At 33.8% G+C, this 12,436-nt stretch overlaps 1 protein-coding gene across 1 annotated transcript in view; it reads right to left on the bottom strand.

The window, feature by feature from the left end:
* The window catches only part of PKHD1L1 (PKHD1 like 1), a 173,786-nt gene that overhangs the window by 33,259 nt on the left and 128,091 nt on the right, over positions 1 to 12,436 (bottom strand). The window contains exons 56-61 of the mRNA XM_077167497.1: positions 11,135 to 11,264; positions 9,634 to 9,752; positions 7,999 to 8,128; positions 5,023 to 5,196; positions 1,961 to 2,064; positions 690 to 819 (exon numbers count right to left, since the gene is read on the bottom strand). Of these exons, the coding sequence (XP_077023612.1) occupies positions 690 to 819; positions 1,961 to 2,064; positions 5,023 to 5,196; positions 7,999 to 8,128; positions 9,634 to 9,752; positions 11,135 to 11,264 (787 nt within the window). The remainder of the gene's footprint in view (positions 1 to 689; positions 820 to 1,960; positions 2,065 to 5,022; positions 5,197 to 7,998; positions 8,129 to 9,633; positions 9,753 to 11,134; positions 11,265 to 12,436) is intronic.

Raw genomic sequence — 12,436 nt, 5'->3', positions numbered from 1 at the left:
TGAATACTGTATGGAATGTCTTTCATTTTTCCATTAAATTATTTTGCTAGTTTGAGTCTGACAAATGTTCTCCTTAGATTTGACCTCTTTGACAGTAAAACTCTACCTTTTAAAGAAACTACTGAATTCTGAATCGATTCAGAATTCTGAATCGATTCAGAATTAGGGTATTTTGTTTAAATATGTGAGTTCATGGGCACTACCTCAGATTTTAACAAGCATGCACATATAATTTACATATATGAAATACATTTATATTATGCTTTATACTGATATTCAAGAAAAATAACATCTAAAATTATATATAATTCTTTTAAAATAACCTTTACTTGTGAATAACCTTTGTGATTGATTTGTGAAGAATCTTTTAAAAATAGCAATTTAAGCTGTTAATTGATTAGATAACTCACATATGATCATGGTATGGTAATTCGTCTACGTTTTAGGACCTCACTCTCCATTATGGTAGCCATAGTTACATGTGGCTGCTTAAACTTAAGTACAACTAAAATTAATAGCCTCACTTCAAGTGCTCACTAGCTACATGTGGCCTAGTAATGACCACTGTAGCATGGATACAAAACATTTCCATCCTCGCGGAAAGATCAATTGGATAGCATGGCTCTAGAATTTCCAGATGGATTGCCTAAGAGAGACATGTGATTGGGACCAAAATACTCTTATACTACCTTCTCCCACTGTAAAGTGAATGATGTTATCATCTATGTCCAATCCATCTGTCCCCAGAACACCGATTGCTGGGGAAAAGCCATCGTGAAAAGCACAGCCTCGAATATAAGATGAGTCACGTTCTTGAATCTATAAAAAATTGGGATTCAGTGAACGTTTAAAAATCAAACAAATTTAAAGAAAAACCTTGAAGTAGGATGATTTTCAGGAAACAACTCTTGATAAATACTCGTTCTACTTTCCATTAAAGAAAATGATTCCTGATATGTTTTTATAGCTGGGAAATTTCCATGTTTCTTGAATTTATGGTGAAATAAAACAAAAAACATATATACTTATTTAATTGTTGATAAAAACTATGAAGTATTGTCTTTGCATTTATATTTATATCACTACCTATAAAATTCTCCTTTCATTACTTCTAAAAACTAAAAATCATTTTTCATAATAGTTTACTATGGCAAGGGCTACAATTCAAAAGTTAATAGCAATCAGTCAGTGAACAAATTGAACTTTAAATCACCAATATCATTCTTCATTTTCACTAAGACATATGTTCTCTCTCCATTTTTCTTTCCTAAAACACCAGTCCTTTCAATATTTCTTTTCCGACTTTTGACTGAGGCATCAATATACAGAACTGCTTTCAATCTGAGGGAAGACGCCATGCCTGCGCAAGGATGAACGGGACCAACAGGGAATGCTGGGAAGGGCGGTGCAGAGGACAACGTGCGTCCTGTGTCGAGGGGCCTCTACTACTCAAAGATTGCTGCAAAACAGGAAGGCAGTCTGGCGTTTCCAAAATAAATTGGCAAGCTGGGGTTTTATATGAAATACGATATTTAAATACTGACAACTAAAAAAAACAACTGTGCCATTTAATCAAGACTTAGCTGACTGGCCACCAGTTTGCAACCTCTGTATTAAGCAATATTCCTTTTGCTTAATAGGAACTGTTTGGGAACTATTTTGGGTCATTGGAAGATGGAGACATGAAACACTATTATGGATCTTTGAATTCATTCACTGTCTGTGCTACTTTCTCTATGGCTTTTTCACTGACTTTAAATAAATGTACACAATGGGAGGAATCACTGTGCTATAAATCTAAAAGAATTAATAGGAACTATATCCAAGGAAGTTTTTATCATATTCACTTATAGTTTAGAAACTCTAAAACAAGGCTATTTAGCAAAGTTAGATGAAAATAGAATAAAAATTAAAAGGTTATATTATGAATATATGCAAAACTTTAAAATAAAGTACAAACCTGTCCTAGGTTATGAAATGTAACAGCATATCTTGGATCTGGGCTATCCCTGTAGCCTTCTTGACCACTGTGATAAAATTCAACATTACTTATTCTTGCATTTCCTAGAGGGGAGGAAAATATTTTAAAAATGTTTTCCTGAAGCAGAATACATAATTTAAAAAAGCTATACATGCTCCGTAAAGAGCATTTTTAGACATTTTTCCCCCTAATCACCCTTTCTCACCCTGCCCATGAAATCTAATACCGTGGATATGCTGTGTATTTCTTAATATATGGTGGCACTTTGGAGGGCTACAAACCTTGTTGTAATTAAGAATTTCTGTCACTTCAAAACCAATTTTCTCTTTCTTGGGTCATATCGCCCTCATTGAGAATGAATGATATAAGTCATGAAATATAATTGACCTGACAGTTCAATTCTGATGCTATAAATATCTTTAAGGGGAAAAATCTTTACATCATCTCTTTCAAAATATAAAGTGCCAAATATGTGCTGGCCAGTTTGATATAAGTTCCATAGAGGTAGTAAGAAGAAATTTTATAGATTAATAATAGCAATAATAACAATCCATGAAAGATTACTTTGTGCCAAGCACTGTACTAAGTGCTTAACAAGCAATGTGTGATTTAATTCTCATAAAGCATCCACGAGTTAGGAATTTTTATTATCCCTGTCTTCTAGATGAGGGAACTGAGGCATGGAGATGCATGGCTGGAAACAAGCAATAGAGGATATTCCTTGTTTTAAAAATGGATATCTAATAGAATAGGTTGGAGAACAGCTATTTTGTGCAAAAAGGGAAAGACCTGTCTGGAAATCCATGAGCAAGTGGATGCATGATGGAGAACATAAGAAAAATTAGGTATAGATAGAGAAGAAATGCTTACTACAGACCATCTGTGATTACAAAAGCCGTAGATGTATTTTCTTAACTCACATCACAAAACAATTAATAGGGGCAAGGAAAGGTTGCCATGGGAATGAAGCCCATCATGGGATTTGAAGTGAGAAAGACATGGATGAATATCCAAGGTCAGAGTAACTCTGTTCATCTTTTGTGTTAATAATGGTTCTTTGGGAAATAATGGTTATGTCATAGGAATATGAGGATTATATGAGATAATGTATGTTAAGCACTTAGTGCCTGAAATCCTTTATCAGGATCATCATCACCATCATTGTCAGTGAAGCTCCTGTCGGCAGGTTATGACCAATAGGTAAAAGTCGTACTGGGATAGTTGTTTACTTGGTATAATGTTTTTCTACAGTTAGAGGTCTTGCAAAGTGGAATAGAGACTATTATGAATAGGTGAGGAACTCTGAAAGAGTTCAAATCAAGAATGAATGATCTACACATAGTACTCAGACTGTAGGATCTACATACCAGCTTCCACTAAAAAGCATCAGGGTTACACGGAGGAATGACTGATTCCCAGTCTCAGAAAACAACTGACAATATGTGCTTGTCATAGCAGAAAGCAAAGAGGCTAAAAAACCTAAGTCATGTCAAAGGACATTGACATCACCTTGATAAGATTCCAAGGGTCAATGACGGAGCATTTTGAGCAACAATATTACTAATAATCACAATGCATTAGAACACATCAAATATTTTTAAGCCCATGAGATCGTAAAGATACTAATAACAAAACAAAAGAAACCAAATAAAAACTCCTAGTCTCTTTGGAGGATGTTCGGGAACTTATTTATTTTGCACGCTATATGGCTAGGTCACATTTCAGTATTTTTCCATGTGGGTATTCCATTATTGCAGGATCATTTGTTGAATTTTTGCTTGTTTGTTTTTGTTTATTTGCTTTTTTGGGGCCGGAAGTGCATGGACCAGGAATCAAACCTGGGTCTCACACACAGCAGGTGAGAATTCTACCACTGAACCAGCCTTGCACCCCCAGGAAAAAATTAGTTTGATAAGTTCAATGGTTATCAATGGTTCTCAGATGTCAGTGTGCATAAATAAGGGAAAAGTTTCAAACATTCTTCCTGCATTTCCTATATGAATTGTCTTTCAGTTCTTTATAGAAGTATTTCAGACTATAAATGAGAAGGGAATGACAGAATTAGAATATCACCATTTTAACACCAGAGACTTACTGGAGCCACATAATGATCATTAATAGCTGCTGACATTACAAAGAGAGAAACAATCAGATATTATGTGCCTATTAATGGAAAAAAAAACACCACCACCCATGAAGAATTATTGCCCAAAAGATGAGCCTAAAAATGATTGAGCATTTAGGTCTAAACTACCTATACTTAAGAAATACAGTGGAGAAAGAGGAAGTTAAATTCCAGGGACGTAATCACTGAATTCCACGTTGTTGTAAATTGCAAGGGAAGAGAAATAATGGAAGGGGAAGCTATATATTTCAAAGAGACACTATTCATAACAAATTACAACATACATCTTATTTAAATCCTCATTTGAACAAATAAAACTGCAAAAAAAGAAGGAAGGAAGGAGAGAAACATAGGAAATTAGAACAATTTTTGATGTTAAGGAAATATTAACATTTTTAGGTCTGACCCTTGTATTGTAGATACGTTGTAAAATATTTTAGAGTTATATGTTGAAATACTTGTACATGAAATGATGTTTGTTTGCTTCCAAAACAACCCAGGGTCTTTAAGAGATGAAACAAGGTTGATTAAAGTTGAAGCTGGGTGGGTACACTGGGACCCATGCTACCATTTTCTCTTTTTGGGGGTACTTGTTTCAAATTTCCCTTAAAACAAAACAAAAATAACAGATGATTTATTGTACTTGCTACAGAATGCTTTGTTTGGGTGAGAGACTGGTCTAGTTATCATCTAAGGTCACTGTTACATTGGAAATTCCTCATCTGTGAAGATCAAGTAAGTAGATAACACTGTCAGGGAATCTGGTTAGAGGGCGGTGCCTGGACTACATACTCCTTCTCAAGGCTGTACTTTTCCATGTGGTCCTAGAGGAGATGAGAGTTACTTAAGGACTTGCTAAGAATAGAAGAGACCATGTTACATTTCATTTGGAATAATAAATTGAATTTGTACCCACCTTTAAATGTCATCATATTTTCAGTGAATGAGCTGACCAGGACTTGTGCACCAAAAGATTCCTTGAACCAACCTGGATAATCTTCACCAACTATTTTGATGTTCCTACTCAGTAAGCCAACATCAGCTGCCAATGTGTATCTCTGACCTGTGCTAGGGACATGGTATCTTTCAGCTGCAACAGAAGGACAGCTAGATTATTACCAATGCTGAGAAACAGTTCTTTATTAGTTTCTTTGTAATTCATAAAAAAAGATAATGAACTTTCTAATATGCCAAAAATCAACGCAAACACATGAAATGATTAGATTTGAATGCTTATATGTAATTGGATGGCAGACTGAAATTATGATACTTTTAAGTTTATAAACTGAAATATTGCCCAAACTGTTTCTTGTATGTCCACCAAAAAGATTATTATGATCAACAATTAAGAAGTTATTGCTTAACATATCTTGAAAGTGGTTTGCAATAACTTCAAATTGTACCTGAAAGTACTGTTGTATGGTAAACTGAGAAGCTAATAATTTTAACAGATGAAGAAATGAGGTAGAGAAGTATAAGAATTTGCCTATGGCCATGTAGGGAATTAGCAATTCACAGATAATTTTACCTCTCCTGATGCCTAAACCTGGTTTTGTTCCACACTCCTTAAGACACATTTGTACTAGCCACAGTTACTTATAAATATGCAGTAGCTTATCAAACTCAATATATTCATTTACATCTTAATGATTTGTAAAACATCACCTAAATTACATTCTACATTTCTAGAAATCATATTCAAATCTTTAAGACATGCAGGTGCATTTCAAGCAGAGAGAAATTTTTGGTGTTTTAAATGAAAAAAAATCAGTAATGGAAAACTTTAAACCCTCCTCTTTTTCCAATTAAAATGTTTTTCAATAAAACCTTTTCCTTTTGACTTAAAGAAGAATAATTGCTTTAAATAGCTCTTTGTTCTCCAGACATTTTCCCCCCATGCAAGTCAAATATCTGCTCAGTCTATCATGGGGCCTTACAGCTGGAGTCCTTAAGAGCATCAGAAATATCTGCATAGCTTTTCTAACATGACTCCTGTCTGCTCCCACTTCCTGAGATTTGGGAGAGGGTAGCATGTCAAATGGGAAAGGTTGGCGTTCTGGAAAAATCTCTGCACCTGAAGATGAAAAGCCATCTGATCTATTGCTTCTCTCCTTGAGAATTCCAGTTTCACCATTTCTCAACAGCTTATCAAAGGCAGTTACAGCTGAAGAATGTGTCAGTGAAACAAATTAGGACAATAATGCTCTTGAATCAAAGGTTCTGAAATTTCAGCAGGCATACGAATCACCTAGCAGCTTGCTTTAAACAGGTTGCCAAACTTCACACCAGAGAATGCGAACAGTACTTTGGGGTGGTATTCAGGAATCCATGTTTTGGCATCTCCCCAACCCCCACCTATTGCTGCTGATTTTTTTTTAGAATTTTAGAGGCATTGTTTCATTTTTTAAAACGTGTTTTATTGTGAAATATGATATATATATATAAGAAAGCAATAAATTTCCAAGTACATCTTAACAAGTAGTTTAGAACAATTTTCAAAGTATGGTATAGGTTACAGTTCCACCATTTCAGGTGTTTCCCTCTAGCTGCTCCAAGAGACGGGAGACCAAAAAGAAATATCAAGATAATGATTCAGTAGTCTCACTCATTTGTTAAATCCTATCTTTAACACTTTTTTTCTGATAAAACTCCTCCTTCTCTTTTGATTGTTCTCCTACTCTTTAGGGATATTTGGGCAACAGCCAATCTAACATCTTAATGTCAAGAAAGGGTGTTGGCATTATGGGGTAGGGGATGCAACTGGTTGATGCCCTTAGAGAGACTGGTAACTCTGGGATTCAGGGCTTATCTGGCCTAGGAAGCATCTGGAGGTTACAGGTTTCCAAAACATAATTATAGAGTCTTAGATAGAGCCCTGGGTATTCTTTAGAGTTTACAGGGATGCTGATGGTTGGGGCTTGGCATACCATTTGCCAGGGGTTTTGATGCAGGTGGTCTGGGCACTATTATAGAAAGACTCCAGAGTATCATTTCCCTAATTTCCTTCCATATGACACATCCCTCAGTTGCAACTACATGTAAGATTTATTAGGTTTTACTTCATGAAACAAGCTAAGCAAGGTGGAAGATTATAAAACTATATATTAAATCTAAGTCCTCTCAGAGAGCCATTCTTGAAAGCTAAGGAGAAACTAATTATCCTGCTAATTAAATAAATTTTTGTTTTCTTTAACTCTAAAGATCTCTTGACACTGTAAAATCCAGAAAGATGAGAGTCAAATAATACCACATATCTCCCTAATTTCTAATAAAAATAACAGACAAAAAATATATTTTTGTACAATTCATTTTGTGTAATCATTTTCTATTAATACATTTTAAGCAGAATCATCAAGTAAAACCATAATAATCCAAATCTACTTACTCTTTTCAAAGTGATTGATTAACATAGAAATTGCAAAGTTAGTCTTTGCTTTGAAGTTATAAACTTGGTAAAAATAAATAAACAAATAAAAGGAAGCAAGGATAAAGAAATTCAATAAAAATTTACTGAATATTTGAATGAGACAGGTATATCCTTGAAGAGATCACAGGACAGTGCAAAAGACAGAAGAAACAGATATTCACAGTGGAGCACGACGGATAAAGGCATAAACAGCAAAGCAGGGATCCTATTAGCTTTGCTGTCTGCCATTTGACATGTAGTAGAAACTCAATAAAAATGTGCAGAATGAATTACTGCATACAGAAGGACTACTGGTAGGCGGCACATAAATAGTAGCACCTCTTGGATGCCAGTGCCAATCTCAGTGAAATGCTCCGCTAAAATATTTTATGAGCTCTTTTATCAAATAATTGTAATAACAGAGGAGAGCATATAAATCTGAATATTTCAATTATATATCTATTTGGTTAAAGAGCAACCACTTACCAAGGTGAGTGTACGAAAGGGTATCATTGAGAATGAGAATTTTGCGACCATGCAGGATTTTTATGATACTTCTAGTTTCTGTCTGGTGGAAATCATAGCTTGTGGTTGTTATAACAATCTCTTCTCCCTCCTTAAAAAAATTCAAGGGCCAAATTCAAGAAAACTTCTTGAAATAGGTTTATATTTCTTAATAATAACTATTAAATAATTATAATTTATTTTATATCTGATTAGCCATCATGGTTTGTAAGAAAGAATAAGCTGTACATTTAAGCCTCAAAATAGACATGCGGTTGATTCCCGGTGCCTTCCTATGCAAAAAAGAAAAAATAAATACATGGGTGGTGTGATGGTGGCTCAGTGACAGAATTCTCACCTGCCATGCCCCAGGGTTCGATTCCCCGTGCCTGCCCATGCAAAAAAAAAAATAATAATAATAATACTAAAAATAAATACATAAATATGATTGTGTTCAATATTGTGAATTGTTCTAAATTGTTCTAAATTGTGAATTATCTCTGCATTTCCTTAAATATAATCCAATCATTTAATAGACCCACAATAATATGCATTTTTAAAAATGAAATAGATCAAAACAAATGCACTTAGATTTTTATTAAGAATCGGCCAGGACAATATTCTTGAAACTTGAAAAAAATTTCCCAGATTATCCTTATACAGTTAAATACAGGTTGATATTCTTCAAAGGTGGGAAAGGCAGAGGAAAATTAAAGGCCAAGGCCAAGGCCTAGACTCTAATCTTTTAACATTAAGCATCTTCTCATCATGAAAGCATCAGCTCAAATTTCACCCATGAGGGATAAAACGGGGTATTGAAATCACTTAATTAACTACTCTTTCTTTAAAAAGTAACTACACTGGAACTATCACAAATAGAAATATATCGTAAGTAGATTATAATACCTCCCAGTAAGTCCTCCTTCTATTTGTCAATTTTCAACTGCACGAAGAGAGCAAACCCATGATGTTCTGTTGATTTGTATTGCTTTGCTCAAGCTAAGACTCTGTCCTATGATTCTAAAGCTCATTCTCACCAGAAGGTGAGATCTGAGAGGTATGAAACAGAATCCACCATTTTCCTGATCCTTTGCCATTAAACAACAAATTGGTAAAACAAACACAGTCTATGGCCTGGGCATGTTTATGAGTATAGTAGAGTTGAGAATTGTTCCCATTTTTATTTTATCAAAATCTCTCATTTAATGCAGGCATTATTTAAACATCTTCCGTGTATCAAGATTTGTTTTCTTTCCAAATGCTTGTGTAAAATCACAAAGTAGAAGCAAAGAGGTAACCAAGATAAAAAGAAAATATTTAAAATATATTCCTATTTTCTGTTTTGCAAAAATTTCTAATAACTATTTTTCACCCAGGAACTTTCATATTTTCTTTCATGACTAATACATACATAATGTTCCTCATATGAAGAACCTTGAGACCAGAGTTTTTAAATGCTTGCTATCAGGTCAGCTTGTTGAGTGCAAACTGATTGTAAAATTAACATTTTTCATCTGACCAGTTACTTGAGAAAATAAATCCTATGAGAATAAAGAAGAAACTTTTTTTAGGCTGACCCACTGTGCGCATCCACTTTCAATCACATATTTCCTCTACCTGCCAATCCACAGCATCCATCAGAGATAGGACTTTAGATCCTGCCTCTGCAGTTTCTGAGAGTTTAGTTTTATATATTGAATGTGGGATTCCATGAAGGTCCAGCTCACCAAACACTCCTGAAGGAGAAAAGCACATGCTCATTTATTCATCACATAGTACTGGATTAAGTGCTGGTATAAAGTGAAACAGTTCATCAATATAGTTTAATAAGTGATTGAACATTTTAGAATGATGGAATGAATTAGGGTTATCTGTTCAGGGCTGTATAAGAAGGCTTTGACCCATTTTTAGGAATCTTGTCTACAGAAATCAAAGCCAGTGCTCAGGATACATTAATGAAGATGTTAACCACTTCCATATTAGAAAAGAGTGGAAAACTGGAATTTATCCAGATGTACATCAATAAGGGAATCATGGAATAAATATTCATATAGTAGATTATTATGCTACGGAAAGGATGAGTTTTATCTCTAATGGTTGGTCTGGAAAGATGTCTACAATATATTAAGTAAAAAGAGAAAAATGCTAATATATTTAGTCTGACCATGCTTATGTAAAAGGAACACTACCACAACAAATCAATATATAAAATGAATATTAGCATAGCTATAAAGTATGGAAAAGAATGCAAAAATTGTAAGTTATACTAGTTTCCTCAAGAGGGTAGAGTTGACAAGATGTGTATATTTTTCTTCATATTTTATCCTAATATTACTTTGTGTTATTTGAACTGTTACTTCTGAAATAAAAATAAATAAACATATAAAGCCCAATATATTTTCTGAAGTTTGAACCTATCTGCCTGAGTTCACGTGCCAGTGGATTGTTGACTAATTAGATCTTGTGACAGATTTCCCTTTATTTACTGGATGTTACTGTTTTAGAAATTTTACTGTGAAACAGTTGCTGTACATGCTTGCATGTGTCTTCTAAATAAATACGTAGTAGTATTTAATAAAAGCAGTTAATTGCCATTAAAGTAAACCCTTTCAAGGCCTCTACTTTCCAGGGTGAAGTAGGAATAGTCATACAATGCAATTAAAGGGAAATTAAAGCTCAGGAACAGTTGTGATTAAATAGCTAATAGCAGAGCCAACTGAACCACAAGTTTATTTATTAGTACTATAAACTGAATAATATTAAGGAAAGTCCCTTTTTAGGGGAAAAACACTAGGCTATAAAAATATTATTGCCTACATAAGGAAGAGATTATGGAGAAAACCAGATTAGAAAGATAATATACATATGGAGAAATTTTTAATAAATTAGTTTTGTAATGAATTATGTTTTGGTAAATATATACTTTTATATTAATATCTCATGCTTTATATTACATGATCCAATTTTTAAAATCTCTGTTTTTTTAATACTCTTTACTATAAATAAATGTCTTCAAAAGTTTCTGATACCATAGCATCATAAAGTGATAACAAATATTTAAACAGTGCTTTGTATTCTCAAAACTGATATGACACTTTTGGTATCTGGAGTCACATACCTATGACCTTTGATCCTTGATTTGGTCCTTCTGGAAGAGCCCAATCTGGTGTAGAATGATTTCCCCTAAGTACAATCTGCAATTCTCCTTTAAAAGGGTTATCTTCCCAGCCAGCAATTAATCTACCTCCCTGCAATAAAGCAGAGAATTGTTAGAACCTAAAAACTGAGCAGAAAAATATTCTCTCATTAAAAAAGAAAGCAATTAAGAAGTTGCTGGTAGCATCCTCTAGTAAAAGTGAATGAATTTTGTTACAGTACAAAGAACAGAGTATTGTAATAAGAAGTGACCTAAATTTAACCTATTCATTTGGGCTATCAGTTCAAATGACTATTCCAAGATCATATGCACTACCTACCTATGATCAGAGCTGGACCTAGAACTGAGACCTCCTGTGACTTAACCTAGTGCTGTGTGACAAGACTATGCTGTATTTTACTGTACTAGGCTACATCTAAAATAGACTATCTAAACTTGCAACCAAGCTACTCTATTTATTAGCCATCATTGTTAATAATAGCTAACATTTAACACTTCCTGATTCAGTGCCAGGTATAATATATAATATATTTACATACATTATATCATTTAATCTTTACATTATTGCTATTATTATTCTCATTTCATAGATGAGAAAATTGATGCCAAAAGAGGTCAATAACTTACAAGGTTACCTATCTAATTAAACAGTGAGGTAAGGATTCAATGGCAGCTTTGATATATTGTAAAGTCCATTTATCTAAACAAAATATGATATGACTTTAAAGAGTCAAAGATCTAGCTTCTGGAACTTTATTACTATTCTCAAAGACAAAATACTAAACAATTTTTAATGGTTAAGCCAATTCTTTTTAATGAATGCCAGTAAAGAACTGACAGAGCAATTAAGTGATTAAATCATTACATGTTCAAGGCCATCTGAGGTTTAAGAGACAATGAGATTGTTCCAAACATTTGAAACATTTTTATTAGTATGCTTTTTGCTTTCATAATTCTATTTATGTTCATTTTAAGAAATATTGTTTGTTTTCTCCGCAAAAGGCTTAAATTCTTTTCATTTTTTTCAGAACTCCTGGAGACTGTTTGCTGGAGCAAATATTCTACATAGAATGAAAGCTGGGCAAACCTCACACTCAGTAGTGTACCATGATAATTACTCTTTATGGAACGTTTAGCCAACAATTTAAAAGAGAGCAGAAATATATTGGACTTACATGAGACTCCTATTGCATGGACTAGAGCCAGTTGAATTTTTCTGTCATGCCAGTTAAATATCCCTTCTTGTCATTTATTTAGTGAATC

Source organism: Tamandua tetradactyla, chromosome 6, assembly GCF_023851605.1.
Source record: "Tamandua tetradactyla isolate mTamTet1 chromosome 6, mTamTet1.pri, whole genome shotgun sequence".
Classification (NCBI taxonomy): Eukaryota; Metazoa; Chordata; class Mammalia; order Pilosa; family Myrmecophagidae; genus Tamandua; species Tamandua tetradactyla.
This window is presented reverse-complemented; position numbering and strand designations above follow the sequence as displayed.